Below are 22,827 nucleotides of genomic sequence, written 5' to 3' on the forward strand. Positions count from 1 at the left end.
AAGGCTATCGCACCAAGAAAACGCACCAAGGCTATCCGCTTTATTTATGTGCGCAACCGAAATGCTCATTTGTACTGCTTCTAACTTACAGAAGAATGAAATAAAAAAAAAACGTAGATTTAACTGATTAAGAGTTAGGTAAATAAAATAAATGCCTTCATAACTGTTCTATTTCTTGCATAATTTGCTCGACAAGCTACTCGTCCGTAGTTCTTTTAGTTTAATTACACGGGGCCGCATGGGATACGCCCCTTCAATATCGCCATCTTCGTACAATCGCCTTGTGCTGGCTGCATCGCTGGGAACGGTGAAGGAAAGTCAAAGACTTAAAAAATATGAGCTATCAACACCCGATTTCAGATACTTCGCTATTGCTTGGATGGCGAATTCGTTGGTTAGTGCAAGCGCTGAAGGAATCTGGTGCAACCAAGGGTAATCGCGACAACCACTTTGTCTCGCCCAATGTTAGACACCTGAGCTCCCCCCACCCCCCTTTCCACTTGCGCCCCTCCTCCCAACACAGGCGTAATTTTTACAGTTAGCTACTTCGTACCGATCTTCATTGCATATTGCGCACTTACTTTCATTTCTTTTTTATTCTCCGTCCCCGCTTCGTCAAGATTCAATCTTCCCCATATTTTTTAAAAGTCATTTCACCTCACTTTCCTTCTGAAAAATTCCCCGCATTTCCCCGAGGGGAAGAATGTGAAAGTGCGAATGCACGAGTTGAATTTGCGCGGTTCGGTAATGTTCGCGAAAGAGAGATCACACACACACACAACTACAAATAAAGAAAGATGCATTTATTCACAGTCACCTGTTTGTGTTGTCGTTGTACTTGATTGCTAGAGCGGATCTCAGCCTTGAAATTTCGTGTCAGTACTCCTTTAAGCGGGTGCATTAGCCCTTCTCACGCCCGATTCCTGGCCAATCCCCCACGTGGGTATGTGCCATGTCAGCGGCCAGGCAGCGCGCGCCCATCTCCCCCCGTTGCCAAGGAAGACGAGGAGATTCCTGGCCAATCCCCATCTCCCCCCCTTGCAAAGGAAGACGAGGAGATTCCTGGCCAATCCCCCACGTGGGTATGCTATGCGGACATCGCCGGTGGACGCAGGTTCAGGGTCGCTTAAGAAGTGCATCGCACTTAAAATATGACAAGCGGACCGGCGTACACGGTCTAGGAAGCGTCACTGCAAAGGCTCCAGAAAATGCTAACCATGAGCCCGCATAGCCAATCGCATGGGCGCATAGCCAATCATGGGACTGGCGAAACATCAGTGGTGTGAGAGAACAAATGGTTCCTACCTAATTACGGTACTCGAGAAATATAATTCAAAGACATTTTAAAGTTTTTTATATGACCTAATGGAGGTGGAATAAAACAAAGCATTAATAAAATCAAAGAGAAAAGACAAGGCGCAGAAATGCGTATATTGGAATAAGTTATGAGTTGGCGTGTTATTCTCTCTTCCTTTTCGTCGCATACGTCCCATTCCTGCCACATCCTGGGAAGAGCTGCGGCAAGGGAAGATAAAAAGAGTTTCAAGTCAACGCTTTACATTGAACACAGATCTTCGAGCCCAAATGAGGTTGAACGTGAGTCCTCGCAGATCTCGTCATCAGAGTCCTGTAATTGTAATCACGCATTTCCTTTGGAAGACGACACTTCATTCTTGAAAGTCGCTGTCTTCCGATTGTTCCCGGCTTCACATTCCGAACAGCCCCTCCTCAAAGCTGGTCACATCCTAAAGCAATCGTTTGGCTGAACCGACCTACTGCGTTTTTTATTCATCCCATTTTTTAACGTACAGACGACTGATTTTTGTGGAATGCATGTCCTCTAGTTCGTATGAAAACCAACGGCTTATATAGTAGGGTAACCCCAGATAATTTGTTAAAACTAATGTGCAGAAATACTTTTAATATACGACTAAACCTCCTTAAGTCTGTAAGGTGGCACCCTGCACCGTTCAAAAGTGACACCACCGTACGTATGCGAAGAACGCGCCTCCTCATCGAAATGGTCGAAGACGACAATTGAAGGAGGCCCGCCTTTCCCGCTGCTTACACACCCTTCCACCCCTGACTTTACGTTCCGCAAAACTACTTATAATCGACAGACAAGGTCAATCCCGCTTTGGGTCTACTTTGTTGCGGAGAAATAGTTCGCTTCATTAGAACCTGTTTACGGTAAGAGCCTGTTTAGAGCCAGTTAGATCCTCGATTACTTGTTTGTGAAACGCGCGCACTGTACTAAACCCCTACATATAGCGTTCATAGATTAGGAGAAGGCATTTTGCTTGGTCGGAACCTTAGCAGTCATGCAGACATTGCGGGATCAGGCTGTACACGAGCATTACGTAACCATACGAGAGGATATTTACAAATGGGTTCCGCCTACCATCGTCCTCCACAAGGAGAGCAGTGAAACATTAATAAGGGCGTCAGACCAGAAGACACCATCTGTCCAATGCTATTCACAGCATTTTTGCGAGAGGTATTCGGAACATTGGATTGGGAACAGGTGGGCGTAAGGGTTAATGAATACGTCAGTTACCTTTGATTTGCTGATGACATTGCCTTGCCAAAGTACTCGGGGGGCGAATTGCAAAGCATGATTAGCGCACTGGACAAAGAGAATAGAATCGTGGGCCTGAAAATTAACATGAATAAAAGTAAAGTATTGCTCAATAGCCTCGGTAGAGCACTGCTTTTTGAGATAGGCGACGAGGCAGTGGTGGTGGTAAGCGATTGTACCTAGGCCTAATAGTGACCCCGTAACGAAACCATGAGGCCGAGATAATTAGAATGATATGAATTGGGTGGAGCACATTGGACAGGAATTCTTAGATAATGAATGGGAGCTTAACATTCTTCCTGCAGAGGATAGTGTATAGCAGCTACATGTTACCGGTACTCACCTACAGGGTAGAAATTTGGAGGCTCACTAAAAGAGTCAACTTAAATTCCCAACGACTCACCGAGCAATGGAACGGAAGATGATAGGCGCAACGTTAAGAGACAAGAAGAGCGCAGTCTACGTCAGGGAACAAACGCTGGTTAAGGACATCATTACTAGCAATTAATATGAAGAAATGCGCGTGGGCAGGGCATACAATGCAACGCAAGCTAACCGTTGGTCATTAACGGTAACACAGTGGATCCCTAGAGAAGGCAAGCGTCAAGCGTAGCCGAGGGCGCCAGAAAGTTAGCTGGGCAGATCACATCATGGAGTTATCGGGGATAAATTGGTCGCAGTTGGCACAGGACCACGATAATCGGAGTTCTATGGGAGAGGCACTTGCTCTGCAGTGGGCGTGGACAGGGTGACGACGATGATGACTGTTACAGCCCCCGTCATTCTTGGCTACGTGACAATATACATGGCTGCAATAATGCCACCGATGACAACCAAAACGCCACAGATACCCTTATCGTCGTAAAGTAAGTATAAGTAAAGCACAATGAAACAACAAAAAAATCGGAATGACGGCTTTGCAATTTACCATTTTCACAATACAAGCCATTGCAATTCCCTAGCACCGCCAGTGCTCCTCCCAGCATCCTTCAGCCGTACACCTTTGTGAAAACCGTGTGTCAACACCGTCTTGTCGACTGTTAAGCATCCCAGGCATTGGCGTTATCGCCTCTGTCCAGACACAACCCTCATCGCTTGCACACGGCGAGGTTCGAACGGTGTGCCGTACGCCAGCCGCGATGGCAAGTATGCGCCACTATTGCCAACGGGTGCCGTCTGGACGCAGCTGCTCGTCCCCCGGATGCAGGCGAACCCAGCGGGGCAGCAGTTGACCTGGTCGCTGCAGCACACGGCATTCTTGTCAGGACAGCAGCCAAACGTCGCCTCGGCAGCCTTTTTCGCCGGGGACGAACCACGGAAGCGACAGCACGTGTTGTTACCCCGGAAACAATAGGCATCTCCCGCTGGGCACTTCTGCACCATTTCTTCCGAAATTCCAGCCGCCTTTGTCGTTGTAGTCCGCTGGGTAGTCGTCGTGGTCGTCTGGGTTGTCGTTGCAGTCGTGGTTGTCCAAGTTTTGGTACGTGTTTGTGGGGTGGCGGTCAACTTGTGCCCAACGCTTTCTGGTGCGCACAGATTTGAGGCAGGGTCACACACGTAGTGCTCCGGGCAGCAACTGTTGCGGGTGGTGCAGCAGACGGCGTTGCTCATCGTACAGCAGGAGTAGCGGCCGCTCTTGAGCATGCAGCACGTGCCATCTGGAAGAGTGGTAGCAATAAGAGATCGCCCCTTAGACGGTCTTCAGTAAATAACCGCATGTCACTTAATCACTACTTCCAAAGGTCTTCAACCACAACCACAACTACGAAAGTGGCCGGCCGGCAAAGGGCATGGTGATTACCGTGCTTCAAATTCTACACCTTGCGTGGGCGCTGTCTGCGCAGCAAGGGTGACTAGACCATGAGCAGTAAACCGTATAGACCTGCGAGGGAGTGTTAATGCCTCAAAAAGGTTGAAGCCCCACCGGATGCTTCTATCTTCAGTCATGGCCTCATAATAACAGCGAAAATGTCCCGCCTTCATTCTCAATTAATGATTTCCCGTTTACTGTTCAAGGATATACAGTACCCAAACCCACTATGATTCCCCAATCTTCTAAATAACAAACCCTAAGGTGTTATCGATGAAAGCTTCGTGAAGCGCCTTACTGGCACCAGAGAATTCTTGCAAAGGTTTAGCTTGTCAACGTCTGCAGTGGACTTGTTGCGCCACACACACCAAGAGCAACAAGGCCTACCCGATAAACCTCCCACTGTATCAAGGATCTTCCACGAGGTGCGGTCAGTACACGAAGAGCCCGCCCATAAACACTCCTATTTCCAAATTCCCCCACATCTTCACCCTGTCCCCAGGATCACCCAAATGATTTCACTGTAGTGGCTCTCCCAACATTACCGCCCTCGTGCTCATAGCCTTCCCTTTTTCTAGTGCTCTCTTGAGCGTTGCTGGCTCCTCTTGACAGTCTAGTGGACGTGTTTTTCCCCGCGATGGTCACGACCGTTAGGCAGCCTATTTAGTCCGAGGGTTCGGAAGAATGACCAACACCATAATCAAAGAATGCCCGGGACACCTACGGGGTGAATTGTGTTGACGATATCCTCCCCCTCACCCTCGCCTTAGTCGTCACGAAGCCACTACCCTCCGAAGGCTTCAAACTAACTCTTACCCCCAGTGTACCCTCCTCCAGAAAATGTACTCTACTCAATACTACACGACCTGTGCCTACTGTCCATCCCCTGACATGTTATGGGAATGCCAGAAGTCCCCGTCTTTATCTCCAGTCCCCAACCCTACTTGCGAGCAGTGGGTGGACCGGCTCACCAGATCGGACCTTGCGGCGCAACAAGAAGTCGTCGCTAGAGCCCGGGCAGCCAGCCAGGACCAGGGCATCCCGGACAAAGGACGCCCCCCACAGGGCTGGTGCCCCTACCATATAGCACTAAATTTGCTCGTGTTCATTACACGTTTATTCCTCCTCCTCCTCCTCCTCCTCCTCCTCCTCCTCCTCCTCCTCCTCCTCCTCCTCCTCCTCCTCCGCTCTCTCCCTCCCTCCCTCCCTCTCTGTCTCGCTCTCTATCTCTCTCTATCTGTCCCTCCCTCCCTCCCTCCCTCCCTCCCTCCCTCCCTCCCTCTCTCTCTCTCTCTCTCTCTCTCTCTCTCTCTCTCTCTCTCTCTCTGCCCCCCTCTCTCTCTCGCACGCTAGTTATCTCTGGACGCTCACGTAATAGTTTTTCCCTGCTAGAAACAGTGGTCGGGATTCACCGGCCGAGGAGGCATCATGTCTGAAGAAACTCGCTTAGAGCCCATTTACGACGAATACAACCAGCACACGCCAAACCAGTACGTTTCCAAATACCTTATTAAACAATCTTGGATGCCTTTCTGCATGATTAGATCTTGCCACACTAATATGTTCGGAAGTTCCCCGTCAATGAAGGGCCGACAATACGGTACAGCGGCGCATACAAACAGCAATGGCTACAAAAATAGTGTCGGTTCCTTACTTTGGGTGCAAAGGCTTCGGTCAGGGCATTTCTTCGTATTGCTCGATTCTGTGGGCACGAACAACAGGACCGGGACCAGCAGAACAAAGAGCGTGAGGGCCATTTTGTTGTTCTCGTGGCGATTAATTTAGGATTCCCGTCAGCAGGTGGTGATCGAGATGATGCAAAGAAGCGGAACCGTACTCATAAAGGGGATTGGCCCCGAAAAAAAAGGTTAGTAAATACGGTGAGCTCCAGCTGTGCAACAATTGTCCAATAAATATCCCATCAAGCATCTGCGTAAGCAATACGATATTAAAGTTTTTGTCAGCGAACAATGCGGTTCTTAAAAAAAAGTACGGGACACGCTTAAACTTATTCAAGAACGTTGTGGGATTCGTCGACCTCCTGGATGAGACTGAGCGTCAAGGAAGACTGGAGGGACCATCGAGGTTTAGTAGAACATGCAGCTGTAGAATGGGGAAGAGCAACACGTAGGCTCATGTGTCACGGGATATGGCAATTATGATGTCAGGATAGCGTGATTGGCCGAAGGCCTTTGCATATGCTGACTGAAATGTCCTTTCAGGCGACATTCCTGTAATTGTACTGCTTCCACCTTCACAAACTGGTTCACTAATCCCTTTTCACCCTAGGGAGAATTTTTTTCTGTGCAGTTTTTCTGTTCCCACTCCTCATGTAATACTCCGCAAGGGGTGTTTCAGACAAAAAGAAGTGAAAAGGCTCATCCCCATGCGGCCAATCAAAGTACTCCCCTAGCGCTCGAAAACAAGCGGCAATAGAGCGAATAGGCAGGGTCAAGTATTGAAGTTTATAAACGACCAGTGAAAAATTATTACGACCGTATTCATGACCCTTCATTGGCTATGGTACGTTTGACGCGGATTGGCTACACAGAATTCAAACAAGATGAATAAATTTGCACCTTCTTGCGGACAAGAGTTGTGAGTCAAAACAAACTGGGCTTGTTGAGCAGCTCTTATAACAGTTCTACCGGGCAGCAGTTTATGTCTGTGTTCATTTTCCTCATGAAGCAAGAAACCTCGTTTGCCATTGTTCTGACATACAGATAACTTGGGGCACATTTTCAGGCTCTTCGTATGTTGGGCTGAATGCCCTGGTTGGCGTGAGGCTCTGGCTGACGATGTTTCATTCCTGCTTGGTTTCGCTTCATCTGAACGGAACAAAAATTACGCTAGGTTGATCATGCTGACAAAGGCCATGATGCACTATTTGTGCTCATAGATCCCAACTTAAGCTGGTCGAATGAATCATGCGTTCGGCTACCGTACTGTTTGGGCCAAGATCCATAGCATGTCTTCGTGCCACAACTCAATCTTGAAACGGGATTTGAAGCAAAGCATATTACTGCAGGTACCATCCCACGAAACGCGTGGTAGCGCCTCTTTGACCTTCAAGGAAGGGCTTCGTGTGGTCAAGGTCAAGCTAGCTGCTCGTGCTGTTTCGCGGCACCTACGGAAGCGCCGCCGACTCCGCCTCGGCCATCGATCGTACCTACTCGCTGTGCCGACGGCCTCCCCATGTGGAAGCGTCTAATCGTTCGTTCGCTCCAAGGGCACGGGTGCAGGGACGAGGATAGGGGGAAATAGTAAAGCCGCGTGCCATCACAAAACAAACGCAACAAGCGACATGCCCTATTGGAGCGACATATTGGAGCGACATGCCCTAAGGTTGTGCCTCGGCCTCCCAAGGTACGTGGCCAATAACATCTTGTATCTGGAGGCACGCATGCCGTGTCTAGAGTCGCGGTTTCAACTCTTAACAGTGCTGACTATTATGAGGATTTCTGAATCGCCATAAAGCCGATTTCTTTCGTTGCTGGTAGCTCGGCTTGCACTGTTTTAGATGCGAAGGCATCTCATTCACTCGCCTTGTCCCTACATCCGGCGTCGTCGTCGGCGTCCACCCCTCCCCCATTCTCCTCGCCGCGCCAGCTGCGCTCTCCGCCGCTTACCCCCTCTCCTCTCCGATAGCGAACACTCTCTCGCGAGGGGCATTGGATTGGATTCGATTGGATTGGCTTGGATAGGCTTGGCTCGGCTTGGATTGGGTTGGATTTGGATTGGATTGGATTAAAGCGGATTGTGTTGGATTGTGTTGCGTCATAGCCGCGGCAGACGCACTGGCGCCGGCGCGTCCCCTCACCGTTGTGCGCGCTATAAAACGCGGTGCCTGCGCCGCTCCGCTCCATCGTTACAGCGGAGTTCCTCCGCTGTCCAATGCTGCAACGTGAACCCCCTATGCGTCGAATCTACACAGGGGTTCCCGCGAGGGGAGGTGGGAGTTTTTTCAACTCTTGGTGGCCTCGGCTCATTCGGCCTCAGTGTGTTTACGCCCAGGCGTTACTCTCTCCATTGAAAATAAACATTCCGAAAATAATGCAAATGCCCTGTGAGGTCCCTCCAGCGCCTTTAACTTTTCATAATATTTTTACCGCTAACGCCAAAATGCTTCCGTCAAGACTACTCACGGGAATCCTGAACGATCATTTGGCACGATTTAATGGTTACGTAATTGTGGCAACTGATGCGTCGCAACGTGAGGAGAGGGCAGTCGTGGGCCTTTTTAATCCACAGCTTAACTGGGCAGTCTTGCTGCGGTTACCAGACTTCACTCCAATATTCCAAGGCGAATTCCTAGCTGTAGTACTGGATTTAAAAGAAGTTCCTCCGCAGCACTTGAATGTAATTATAATTACAGACTCTCTATCGGTCTGTTCCGCGCTGGCATCGTCTGTAAATTCACCCCTGATCCGTGCATTCAATTTTCTGGCGCCTTCCCATTTGCAGAACATCTGCATCATTTGGGTTCCCGGGCACAAAGGTTTACTCCTTAATGAAAAGGCTGATTCTTTGGCGTGATCGTCTTTGGATGGCCCTTCGGTTTATCTTTGCCCTGTTCCGGCTAGTAGAGCAGGAGCGAGGTTTTACCTTTTGTCGGCATTTCAGCGCAAATGCCTCCGCTTACCCGTCCTGTTTACAGGCCTATAATTCACAACGCGACGCCACAGCAATGGCATGGCGTTGGAAGTGGTAGCTACTGCAGTCAATACAGCTATGGGACAAAACAACTCCCACCTACCCTCGCGGGAACCCCTGTGTAGATGCGACGCATAGGGGGTTCACGTTGCAGCGTTGGACAGCGTTGGAACGGCGCTGGAACGATGGAGCGGAGCGGCGCAGGCACCGCGTTTTATAGCGCGCATAACGGTGAGGGGACGCGCCGGCGCCAGTGCGCCTGCCGCGACTATGACGCAACACAATCCAACACAATCCACTTTAATCCAATCAAATCCAAATCCAATCCAAGCCAAGCCAGGCCAAGCCAAGCCAAGCCAAGCCAATCGAATCCAATCCTATGCCCCTCGCGAGAGAGTGTTTGCTATCGGAGAGGAGAGGGGGTTAGCGGCGGAGAGCGCACCTGGCGCGGCGAGGAGAATGGGGGAGGGGCGGACGCCGACGACAACGTCGACGACGCCGGATGCAAGGACAAGGCGGGTGAATGAGATGCGGTCGCATCTAAACTCTTAGGCATTCCAGCAATGTCTCCGTAGCCACCGCAGCCGAAGCAGCGGTGGCGGCGTCACTGCAGCCAATCACGCGGCACGTGCCTACAGTCTCCAAACGCTGTTCGCAATTATAAGTTGTCTATAGGTGCGTAGCGACTGCAGGGATTTCGTCATTCCCGCTACGGGCGCATGTTCGGACCGGCGTTAAAGAACTCGAAGACTCTTGAAGTCCTGGGGTTAACTCACTTTGATAAACTGATGACGACATCTGGTTACATTTCAAACATAAGATTTAAAGGATATTCGTCTTCTTAAAGGAAGTCCGTCTTCTTTTTCTTGTCTTGCTCCCCGAATTGGGATTGGATTGCAGTAAACTTTATTTGTTCCTGCATGTCGGCGTTTTTACGCGCCATGACGCGTGCCCGGCGTCGTCCTATGGGTTAGCCGTTATTTGGCCAGACCATCCGGTCGCCGTTGCCTGCTCGTGAGCCTCCTGCCTTCCGAGTGCCCCCAGGACCTGCTGGATGGCCCAGAGTTGATGTTTACTTTCGTAGCTCTGTGAGGGGTTGTGTCGCGTTCATTCTATTCGCTCAAACCTCCTTCCTGGTTTAACCTCTGTTAAACCTCCATGGATCCCCAAAAAGCCCCGGCCAGCGGGAGCCTAACAGCTTCGCTTGACAACTTTCGCTTTATACGAGCTATAACGGATGCCCACCAATCTCAAAGCACAAGCTTACGTCAGCTAGAATTCGCAAAGGGGTGGTGTTTACCGTCTACGTGCGGACATCTTTTTTTTCTTTTCTGTAATATTGGTGTTATAGGACGCATCGTCTTTGCCAGCCTGGCGGATTTGGCCAACGTGGCCCGATTCAGGCTGATGAGGCTTGTGTTGATGATGGCTAACGACCACAATTTTAAACCCAAAGCTAGTTATCTATAAAAATGCAGGCGTCCACGGGAAAAATATTTGTCAAAAGCTACAAGTGGTTTATTTACATTAAAAGCGACCATTCGCCATAGCATCAGTGCTTGCTGTGTGCGTCGCTAGAGGTCGTCGCGGAGCTACAAACGACCGTGAGAGCGACAAGGGAGGACTTAGCTAAATAACACGCAGGGTACAAAGGGCATTATGCTTTAAATATTAATTTTGTGCATTCCGGGCTGCGCAATTCGCGGACAAGCGCGGTGACGGCGATAATTTTCGTGTATAGTATTAATTATTTGGCAGTGTTTAGTCGTTGTGGACATGTTTATTTGAGAAGGGTGGGATTTCGTTCGCCCTGGGAAAGTTTGGGGAAGAATGAATTGTGGCTACCAGATTTGGAATCGGTGGTGTGGCCTCCTTTTCATTTGGTCAGGATTTAGGCCTGCACATGCCTTTGTCCGATTCGATGTCAGTTATATCGGCATTAACTTCCTCTTCTGACTTTTCATTGTACCGAACATTACTGTTTTTTGCCCCGAGGCAAGTGAACGAGGTATGTTTGGCTTGAGTCCCTGGCCATACGCAAAATCAGGGGCGGCAAGCTAGCTGACCATTTAGCTAATCTTGCTGCCACAGCTCCCGTTCAATTCGACATTGATAATCTGGCTATTTTTGCACCTTAAAGATTAAGAGGATATTGGCATTTTGACGCTACTCGTTCAGATGCACTCCTATCCTTTGAAGAGTGTTAACATTTTATGTTCGGGCGGAATGTTCGTTTTTGTGGTTCTCGGCAATGCGAAGTGACCATCACCGAGCTCCGCTGCAGTAGTCCCAAAGTGAGTTTCTATCTGTTTAGAGCAGGGCCTCCACCTATGGAACTGTATGTGCGGTGCCAGGTCACGGAAACAACGGAACAATTTTTTCTGGCCTGTTTCCGCTTCTCGGCAGCTAGACAACTGCTTTTGAAGGAACCTTTTGAGCGTTTGGTGTTGGCTCTATTTGTTCCGCTTATAATATCTATTGAATCATCAAAAGCAAGGAAATATATATATATATATATATATATATATATATATATATATATATATATATATATTGTAGTGGGGTTTATTGAGACAGCCCAGGAACCGAGAGGATCAAGCGACGGAGGCCGGAGGAGCTCGAGCAGCCGAAGAAGCAGGGGCAGCCAGAACTGAACTCGATATCGCTGCGCATGCTGCGCGCTTGATGCGTGGGGATTGTCCGTGGGGATTGCCCTGCTTCAGCTTGAATTTCGGCCTGAGCTTTAATCCCTTGACCCGGACCTCTCTTCTTCGTTACAATATATAATTGTATTCAAGCTTTTATTTTTGGGTCCAGGTAGCTTGAATTGCTGAAGGCTACTAATTAATGGGTAGTTGGGATTTTAATCATAACGAAGTTGATATTCTGAGGTCCTCACAAATTTCAACAAGTGATTTAGCCCTGGCCAATTCCCCCTTCTTTGCCAACTTTGAGGGCATCACTATCATCATCGTCGCCTGCGCTCACGCGCCAGGAGCTGCACCCGAGAGAGAAAGTTGGCGGAGCACGCACCTCGCGGTGCACGCGCCGGTGCCATTTTGCCATTCGAATCCGGGCTAGCAACGAGCAGACAGCAGACCCCAGCGGCGCAATGGAACCTGGTAAGCGGCTCGTCTGTTCTGCCTGCGGTGCTGTGGAGTAGTTTTGCCTATGACATCGCTTTCCGCTACTGAGATCTGTAAGCGGAGAAGGGTTTCGAACTGAGGCATTCAAACTGGAACTTGGCGCTTCGAATCTAGGCCTAGCCCTAAACGGGCGCAGCATACGGTTTCCTAGATTTACCAGTCCTGGGTATACTGCGCGGAAATTCCGAGTACTGGCCCCGGACGGAAGGTCCCTCAGGATTACTTGAGAAAATAAAACTCCGAAACGTGTCTAGGACAGTACTTGTATCTTCCGAAACGGATAACTAAGATGGCCGATAGGAAAGCGCTACTGGTTATTCTGAACTGCCGGACAATGTAAACGCGCGCGGGAATTTTGTTCACACCGCTACTGTTTTTTTTAAATGAGATTACGCCCCGCGAATGAGAATCCAACCATGATATGGTGTTAAAAATATTCAGCAACAATAGGACGATACGCGTTGATGGGCAGTTGGTGGGAGTCGGAAAGGCCATGCGCCTGAACTTATTTTCCCGAAGCAAAGTGTGTTCGCATTTGGGATGTTTATTTTCCTGAAAAATTCGCAACATATAACAATATGAAAACCCAAAGATATGCGCGCACTTTTTTGGCATTTTGGCAACACAGCTATCGCGAGACGCCCGGCAACGGACTAATTTCTACATCACGCACCCCTCCTCTTCGCGCTTAACCCTTCCATTATCAACTGCTTAAAAAGGTTGTTCCCTTAATACAGCCATTCGCTGAAGTGAGGAATACAACAGAGTGCGGCTCCGCTGTGCGGCTCTCCTACATTTATTGCGGGTGCTCAAGGCCCGGTCAGAACTGGAGTGGGAGCGGTGATGGCATGCTACCGCCCAGGCGCTCCGTCGTGTTCGATTTTCCTGGCGCGTGGACCTGCTGACGTCGGCCGGGAAGCACCGCTGATGATGGTGGTGGGACGATGCAGATGATAGTGGCGCTGCTAGACGATGAGGTGCGCGCCACTACAGGTCAAAAATGTCTGCTGAGCCGGTCAAATTGAAGGTCGTTAAAATTCCTCCCTGAGAATAGCGGAAAAGGCTCCGTACCACGCAAAGAATTAACCGCTGAACAACAAACGCAGACAAAACTCAAAAACGATAACGGGTGTTCGTGCTCTCAGCGGTCGCAGACTTCTTATGGTGAATGCTGAGATGGTTCGAGAATGTGACGTTGGTTTACCGGGAACAAAGTGCATACTGCAGGCCTCACTTTATTTTGACGGCTTCCGCTCGGGGTATTTTTCCGCTGCCGAAGTATTACGCCTTTCTTAGTGGGTGCGCTGAGCACAGGGGCGTTCCCATGGCGAAAATGGAAACCAGCTGCTACTGTCACGTGATTACTCGGGCACGCGCTGCACCAGCTTGATCTTTTTTCCCCGTTATGCAATCGCAACTTCGTTCCCGGTGTCAATTTATTTGAATTGTTTAAGTAGATTGTAAGCGATATCACAAAATGGTACACGGCTCCTGTGGCGTCCGTGGTATCTCCGCAAGTTCGTCTATCGTCCGCGGAGCTGACTCCGTTAAGACAGTCAACCCCCGCAAGGCATATAAGTTGTGTTAGGATTACTGATCACGTATGCCATCAATTTTTGTCGGAGCGAAAACACCTGCAGGAGTAAATTTCGGCGAAAAATTTGCACGCCACTCCTAATCATGCCATGCAGTGGATTTTATTCGAAACCAGGCCAATTAACTAACGGGAAAGGTGAGAGATGTTTACTCGAATGAACCAATACACCCATTGAGTTTTTGAGCACTCGGACGGATCCCCTCTGAAGAAGCCACCCAATGCTTGTCCACATGGCAAAATAAAAGTACGAAAAGATACTACAGTTTCGATAACATCGACATCATTTACCGCGTGAAATAAGGCGCTGACGTGAAAGGGCAGCAAAAATTGGGTTGAATTTTTTAGTTTTTGTATGACTTATTGTGGGTAATTACGTCAAGGTTAGACATTTACTGGGTCAACCGGACGCATTAATGAGAATATATTGTCTCGGAACTCAGGTGGGCAAGGCCGGTAACAATGCAGATGAAAACTATTTACAGTCTATGTACATATTACAAATACCCGTCGCGGTGGCTCAGTGGCTAAGGCGTTGCGCTGCTGAGCACGAGGTCGCGGGTTCGATTTCCGGCCGCGGCGGCCGCTTTTCTGATGGAGGCGAAAAGCGAAAACGCCCATGTGTTCGAGATTTCGGCGCACGATAAAGATCCCCAGGTGGTCAAAATTAATCCGGAGCCATACACTACGGCGCGCCTTATCGCCTGCGTTGCGTCGGCGCGTTAAGCCCCACAATCAGAATCACATATTACAAATCTGTTTACATACAATTACAACTGAGTGCGGACGTTTGCAACAGTCTGCGTCTCCGCGACGTCTTCATCTTCACTGTCGGCTTGCCTTGCGCGTCCTACCGGTGCCCCACGCACCGATGGAGGAAGCGTTCGATAGATTGACCACCGAGTGATACTGTGTATTACAATGTTACGGGTAAAATGTTCCAAGATGCTGGTCGCAACGTTTTAGGCCAAGGTTATAGGGTGAGAGTTCCGTGTATTCTTCATGTGGGCGAACAAAAAATCACTTATCTTTGAAGCACGACGCGTTGGAAAACGGGCGTCCCGCTGTATGCACTAATAAAACCCTATCACAATCAAAGTTGGACGCCATTCAAAACGTTGATTGGACCTCAAGCGTGTACGTTTTACCACTTGTATTGTGCATTTTGAGTTGATTGGTTAATAGTAGGCACTATTTTCAAGGCCAGGAAATGATTGACCTCAAGCTTGTACGTCTTGTCACTTAGATTGGCATTTTCTGTACACTAGTTATCAGTAGGCGCCGTTAACAAAGCGATATAGTCCCAAGTAGATAATAAAGGTTTCTCAAAGGTTTGCCGCTATACGATGTGCATGAGCGTTGTCTACGTTCACACCGGCCTTTGTTGACAGCGTTGTAAGCGCTTGCGTATCTAACTTCCCGCGGCTTCTCGGGGCAGTGGTCCAATCGGCAGAACAAGTTTTCCTGCTCCATTTTAAATTTCGCGCTTCTTCGGTCGTCGTAGCGCGGACGCCGCGCATGGTCCACTCTCAAGCTTCGCTGATCATTCACCTTCACAGAGTGTGATTGGCTAAAATATTTTGTAGCTTCAGGAGCTGATCAATTTCTTTTTACCTGATACGCTAGCACTTGCAGGCCCTTGTCATCATGCCGTGCCGTCATGTCGTAGTTGTCTTTATCGGGGAGTTCTTGTAACTCTATATAATTTTCCAAATCATAACACTACATTGTTACAGTAAAGAGATGTCGAAACTTTCTCGAAACGATAAGCACGAAAGGAGTCTTAGTAAAAGGGAACCCGCACGCTTCGCGAGCGTTCGTTAAGGCGAAGCACTTCGCGTATGGCTACTTGAAAGCATTAGACATCAAGCCAATCCCTCCGAAGATTCGTACGCATTGCAAGATCCGTACATCCGTGTGCCATATTTCGCACATCCGAGGTCAATCCGCTTTGACGTGCTGCTTGCTGCACTGCTTCTTCGACGCCACCTGTACGTGTGCGCAAATCGTTGGCCACTTCGATGGTGGCTTTGCAGGATTTGGACTTCAGTTAGAAGGTTCACGTCGTCTGGCGAAAAGCGAAGGCGCTGCGTTTCCTTCGTTCCCGTCTCCATGCTAACCTTTGAAGCGGGTCTCGTTCTCCGTGATCTCGCGAGAGCGGCACGCAAACGCCTCAACGCACGCTCGCTATTTCGTGGAAATAGCCGACGTATAATGAGCGTATGCAAAGTGCAAAAATAACGTAGCGTACTGCGCATGCGCAGTGCAGCGACGTGCGGAAATAACGTACACTGTTTCTTTACGTAGTCCTCCGTACGATCTTCTCTCTATTATTCCATACAACGAAAAACCCTTATGGCCAAGGTCGGCTGCATAAGCAATAGTGTCCGCACATCCTGACCAAACGATAATTTGAAATTGGCGCGGTAGCAGGGGTGACTTGTCAAAGGAGGCCTTCGTATTCTTTCTTTGCAGACGTGGTGAGGGAGCACGCGACGGGGCGCTCCTTCCTGTGGGCCCGCCAGCTGCACGCGATCCTATGGAAGAACGTCTATGTCAGGCGTATCTGCCGCCACTACCCGGCCACCATCGTCGAGATCCTGCTCATGGTCTTCTTGCTGTACGGCATCCAGGAGGACTCCGTGGTCAGGGAGCCACTGATACGCCGCCCCGACGCCATATACCCGCCCCAACAGCCCAGGGCCTTCTGGAACAAGGCGCAGGGCATGGTCGGAATTAATGAGGTAAACAGGCTGTTTACAGAACACGCTGGGCGAAAGGTGCCAAGGCGAAGATGTCCACTGCGTGAAAGATGGCGTTTGCACTACTCTTACTACTCTTACTACTCTTCCATAATTTGCACTACTCTTACATCAGCGGGAGGAATACTAGCAAAATTTATATTAGATTCGCTGCTCTTGGGGTAACTTCCGACGTCAACTCGTATTTCTGAATCGATGCAAGTGTGGAAAGTTTATTCAACGCCATTTCTTCCGGAAAAGTGTTTGAAAATAGAAATATTTATTGGCCTCAAATGGGGCCATAGCCTGGAACGCAAAACTCCGGGAACAGTAACAATGCGATGTAGTCATTGAGGTTTGCTGTGTTTTCTTGTGAGGACCAAACGCGTCACCCTCTTGAATAATTTAGTCGTAAGAAAATTGTATGCTTTGGTGACGGCGACCAAAAATGACCCTGGGAGGGATTGGCCCCTAAAAATGCTACAAATGCGCATATTTTGAAGAGAAGTCACACCGGAACACACACAAAAAAATGCGACGATGTACAAAATGAAGTGGCTGTCAGGAGTAACGCAAGTAACATCGCTACTAGTCCCAAATGCCCGCCGACACTATGCAAGTTCCAAAATGTCGTTTTTGTCTTGTGTAAATTCTCTGGGTCCCATGGTGCGGCAGTTCTTTTCATCTAATAAATGAAGAATTCATTCTACGCTATTTTCTTATTGGTGAAAATGACCCGTGATTTTACAAGGAACGAAAAAAAAAACCCTAGTTTTTGTTTTTTATTCTTCTGAATACTTTCAGGCATCAACTTAAGCGTTTCAAAAACTATTTTAAAAAATCTGGCGATACCGTACACGGTGAGACAGATTCGAGAAAGCTCACTTAAATTATCGACGGCTAAAATCGTTCATATGCTAAACTTGTTTGGTGATTTACACTACTTGGTAAATATTAGCTATCTGATGCGAGGTCGTACCTAGCTTTGGTAGATCTCCCACACTGACTATATCCTACCCCTTTGCACGTGTGTACGTTCATTGGTTTAAATTGTTTGTTGATTTAAACTGGTTGGTCAATATTATTCATCTTATATGCTTGAACAAACTTTGGTAAACCTCCTGTACTGCATATGGACTGAATACTGCTTTGCCCGTATGCAGGTTTGAAAATATCCAACTGGAATGTTTTGCGACAGGTCATACATTGCGTATTCGAAATTGCGGTGGTGGAAACAGAGAGAGAGGAGTTCAATGCTGACACATTTGCTGCTTTGATTGACTTTCGTTCAGCTCATACGGATGCTTCTTTAAAACCCGCAGACACCTGGGCTCGTTTTCATACTGACTGAACCAATTGCATATGTTAACGTAACGTGAAGATGTAACTGACGACAGAGTCATTCGCAGTTCTTTGGTTCTGTCAGGTCGGTTTCGGTACACGTTTGTGCCGCGAGTAACCATGACCTACACCCGCACCTAATTGCTGCTGTTGTGGTGGTGGTGTAAAAAATTACGGTGCTCAAAAACTGGGACAGGGAAGGAGGATGGAAGTATTCCCCGCTCCTTTTGCGTCAGAGGACGACTAAGAGCCCGTGGGAGCAGCGGCTGCGTTTGCCAGTTGGCCGAGTCGTTTGCACTTCTGGACCCCAGCAGGTTTCCACATCAGGTTTCCACATCAGGTTTCCACACCACAACAGGTTTCCAATCGCTCTATAGTCCCAGTGCTGCTCTGGGGGCTCGATGGTTTCAGCGGACATGCCAATAATAATTGCGGTAGGGTAGCTCTCTCGGAGCCCCGCAAACATGACTGATCAGTGCACATGTAGGGGCATTAGTGCCTGCACATTCCTGGTTGAACGACTGTATTTGACGGTACTAAAAGTCGCCGTGCTGCAGACTTCCCGGTGTGACTAAGTCATGCGCTGCGGAGTTTTCGAGTCGGTGTAATGTCAACAGCCCATCCCTGCCCCCGAATGACATTTGAGCTCAAATTCAGCGGGGCAACCCGGAGAGGGAAGCCTCGGGGTGCTTCGTGAGTCAGTTCGTTTCCTTGGTGGAGTGGGAGGTGGCGATGATTCAGTGAGCTTGAGGGAAAATGCGGCACAACTCAAATTTCTCAGGCCTCCATTAGAGTCATTGGGGGCTATGGCGAGCGCGAGCACAGTGGGACCTTCCTCATCGACCTGAAAAATATCCAGAAATTCAGAATTCTCTACTAATGCGTAGCTTTTTTATGCCGCTTGTATTGAGTGTGAGTTCTGTTCAGCCAATTTTATTGGTTTCTCTAAATCTTATCCGTCCAATTATCGCCATCCACGCTATTATAACGAGTACAGGTGTAACCTGCTCCAAACCTGCATTATTGTGGAAATGCAGGGTGTTACTTGGTTTGGCATTTTTCGTATTTTTTTATATTTTCCAATTGCTTAGTTTCTCAAAATTCTGTTCGACCAATTATCTCCACGTACGCTAATATAACGATTATATGTGGAAATTCCACAAAATCTGCATTTTTGTGGAAAGGCACGACGTTACACGGTTCACTCCTGTCGGTAATTTCTGTATTCTTATTTTTTTAGTTTTTCACAATTTACTTCGACCAATTATCTCCATTTACGCTATTTTATCGACTATAGGTGAAACATCCGCGATATCTGCATTACTGTGGAAATGCAAAGCGTTATACATTTCGCCATTTTTAGTACTTTTTTATAATAGGGGCGAGAGGCCCCTTAGGAGCTGCGGGCTGTTGGCGTCTCCTGTAGTCGTCGTAATCATCGTCTGATGTAGTCACGGTACTAAAACACTAAGACACTCATTCACACCTCGCGCAGGAGCGGTTCGTAACTCGTACTAAAGAAAACACCGGGGCACTCGTTTACGCCTCGCGCTAGAACGCTTCGTGCTTCAAGGCCGAGAGAGTTTTGCGGCAAAGCTGCATATTGCTACCCCCTATGGTTTCATTTCCGTTAACAAAAACGCCAAGGCACCAAGAATACACTTGTACCCTTAATGCTTCACCCCTCTCCTAGTTTCATGTTAGTGGATATGGCCCCGGACGTTTTCTTTTATTCCACGAATTAGGCGCGACTGTATAATCACACGGGACAGTGTACTGCTTCTTTTTTATTTTTTGTTTTTCAAAATGACGTTCCACCAACTATCTCCATCTACCCTATTATAACGATTACAGCTGCAACTTCCGCGAAATCTTCATTATTTTGGAAATGCAGGGCGTCACGCGGTTCACCATTTTTCGCAATGTTTTTTTTTTGTAGTTTTTCAAAATTTCTTTTGGCCAATTATCCCCATTCACGCTGCTCTAACGATTACAGGCGGAACTTCCACGAAATCACGTCATTCTGGAAAGGCAGGGCGTCATACGGTTCACCATTTTTCATGATTTTTTATATTCTTCAAATTTTCTAGTTTTTCAATATTTCGTTTACAAATTATCCCCATTTACGCTATTATAACGATTACAGGTGGAACTTCCACGAAATCTCCATTGTTGTGGAAATGCAGCGCGTTACACGGTCCCAGCTGTGGGGGTACACAGCAATCAATGCCGCGGATCAAAACGCAGAGAGTGGGCGAACTGATGTTATAGTACTTGCGTTGTGGTCCGCTACTGCCATTGCCGTCACGGGCCCAGTGGAACAGACCGCAGCGTCCGCATAGGTGACGTGGTGTTCCTTTATGGGCGTCGGTGTAACGCAGCTGCTTTGGCTTTTTCAGCGGTCAACATCGGACATTAATGTGCATGTTCCGAGGGAGCGGGCAGGAATGCTTACGCCTTCGCTGCACATCACTCCTTGGGGAACGTAGGGGAGGCAAAGTGTCTGCAGAATGGGACGACCAGTGTCGCTACTAGACAGTCCCTGGTACGGTGCAAGTCGTTGTGCGTCAATAAGTTATTCTCGGGTGTTTGAACTTTCCTCGCAGCGGAGTGCTCCGTCGGAGCGGAGAATGGAATGGCAAGTGGCTGCATGTGGGTTTTAGATGCGACAGCATCTCATTCACTCGCCTTGTCCCTCCATACGGCGTTGTTGTTGTCCGTCCACACCCCTCCCCCATTCTCCTCGCCGCGCGAGCTGCGCTCTCCGCCGCTCACCCCATCTCCTTTCCGATAGCGAACACTCTCTCCTGAGGGGCATTGGATTGGATTCGATTGGCTTGGCTTGGCTTGGCTTGGATTGGATTGGATTGGATTGCATTGAATTGAATTGGATTTAAATTGGATTGGATTGGATTGGATTGGATTGAAGTGGATTGTGTTGGATTGTGTTGCGTCATAGCCGCGCCACGTTGCGTCATAGCCGCGGTCGTTCCAGCACCGGCGTTCCGATTTCGGGCACGTGCATATCTTCGCTGCAAATTGCACGGTGGTCCCGTTACTTCACGATCCACTACCCGTACACTTCAGCGACCACAAGGCCGTCATCGTTAACGTTACGCCGCGTGTTAAATAAAGAATACATCATACGCGTTTCTCACACGTTTCACGCAATTAGAGAATCAACCCAACGGAAACACCGTGAACCCCCGAGATGCGTCGCATCTCCACAGGGTTCCCCTCGCGGGAAGGTGGGGTGATTTTTGGTACGGTGCCGGTTACCGTACCTTGATCCGTCTTCTTGATGGTTAGGAAGGGTGCCACCTAGGTGATGCGTCGGATAACAATGGAGATCGGCTACTTCGACGCCGCGATCCTTGTGTGCGAGGCGGGCACAACTTCTTGACTTGCATCATAGTTGCGTCTCGTCGCTTTGTCTTTTGGCGCGAATTACAGTATCCGGCTGCTCTTCTGCTACACCGTGTTTGCTTCTTTTTCGTGGCTTCCGTTCTATCATATTTTTGTGATAAATATTTCAACAGGAAAACTTTTCGTGTGCGGCAGGGATGCACGTTTCCCATTCATGTACCGAAACGTTCCCTTGTCACGCGGCAATCTGCGCTCTAACTGCTGTGCCAACTGTGAAAGTGCGGGTATATTTCAGGGCTACCGAATTACGCCCAACTAAGAAAAAAAACCGGTCGCGTATTATAGGCTTAAACTGTGAACTGGGTTTAAATTCTATTTGACCGCAGGTCTTACAGCGGTGGTCATTTTCGTTACCCTAAAAAGGCGGTTTTTCGCAGGATGGAGCCCTTCAGGACTTCGCCTTAAAACACAACGCCACACATGCTCCCCATGCCAGGGCCACGCTTCTCAAATATGCACACATTTGTACGCGACAATTTGTATAACGTGAAAGGGAACTTGCACAATAAGCACGAGGTCTCTGCCCAATGTCCGGATAGAACAGCTGGCGCTACGAGACCAGTCTATCCAGTTCTTTGGTTAAATCCTGAACCCTTTTTTCTGTGTGGGTGTGAATGATGTGCCAATGTCCAGTCTTCCCATGCTTCTAATAAGACAAGTATTTGTCCAAGTGTTGTGATAACAATTACAGTAGAACATTTTTACTGTTCAGATAAAGTACCACCAGCGCGGGCGGTCACATGACCGTTTATGCTACGTCAATTGATGCAGTCAACAACTGTTGGCAATGATAAACTGTGGGGGGAGGGGGGGGGGGGGCTGGTGACTGTAACCACTGGTGTGCTAAAGGAGGCATCAATGAGTACGCAGCCAGCGTTTCTGCGTTCGACGATTTGTGAGGGCCCCACGTTCCGAATATAGGCATCATAGCTGAGGCAACTGTATCATCGCCAGATTGATGATTGATGATTGATTGTAGGGTTTAACGCACCGACGCAATGCAGGCGATCAGGCGCGCCGTAGTGGAGGGCTCCTGATTTATTTTTGACCACCTGGGGATCTTTAACGTGCACCGAAATCTCGTACACACGGGCGTTTTCGCTTTTGGCCTCCATTAGAAAAGCGGACGCCGTGGCCGGGAATCGGGCCCGCGACCTTGTGCTCAGCAGCGAAACTCCTTAGCCACTGAGCCACCACGGCGGGTTAACATAGCCAGAAGCCACGGCAATTAAACTATATATAATGTATGAAGAATCCAACAAGAAAAACCGGCTGGTGTACGCCATCATGATGAGAGGGAGAGAGAATAAACATTAATTAAAGAAAATCGTTGCGTGGACGATGTCCCTATTCCAGGGGTCAAGTTGAACCTATCTGCCACCTCCGCGCGTGTTGTCGGCTGAGAAACAGGCGTAGAAAAAAAAAGGTCGTGTATCTGCTCATTGTGCTGCAAATGTCGCTCTCCTTTCAAAAGCGGTAATATAAGCGGGGGAGCGCACGGCGCCGGATCAGTCCAGCGCTCGCTCTCGCACTTGACT

General features: G+C 48.7%; 2 protein-coding genes across 2 annotated transcripts in view; one reads left to right on the forward strand and one right to left on the reverse strand.

Annotated features, from left to right (window-relative positions):
• Nucleotides 1–3,555: 3,555 nt before the first annotated feature.
• On the reverse strand, nt 3,556–4,332 carry LOC144167434 (progranulin-like). Its single transcript, XM_077696697.1, has one exon. It carries the CDS (start codon nt 4,220–4,222, stop codon nt 3,641–3,643), a length of 582 nt encoding a protein of 193 aa, XP_077552823.1. The 5' UTR covers nt 4,223–4,332; the 3' UTR covers nt 3,556–3,640.
• Nucleotides 4,333–12,153: 7,821 nt separating this feature from the next.
• LOC144168349 (phospholipid-transporting ATPase ABCA3-like) overlaps nt 12,154–22,827 on the forward strand; it is a 40,389-nt gene continuing 29,715 nt past the window's right edge. The window contains exons 1-2 of the mRNA XM_077697354.1: nt 12,154–12,163; nt 16,257–16,525. Of these exons, the coding sequence (XP_077553480.1) occupies nt 12,154–12,163; nt 16,257–16,525 (279 nt within the window). The remainder of the gene's footprint in view (nt 12,164–16,256; nt 16,526–22,827) is intronic.

The sequence above is a fragment of the Haemaphysalis longicornis genome, unplaced genomic scaffold, assembly GCF_048455015.1.
Source record: "Haemaphysalis longicornis isolate Haplotype H1 unplaced genomic scaffold, Haemaphysalis longicornis Haplotype H1 scaffold_2, whole genome shotgun sequence".
In the NCBI taxonomy this organism is placed as follows: domain Eukaryota; kingdom Metazoa; phylum Arthropoda; class Arachnida; order Ixodida; family Ixodidae; genus Haemaphysalis; species Haemaphysalis longicornis.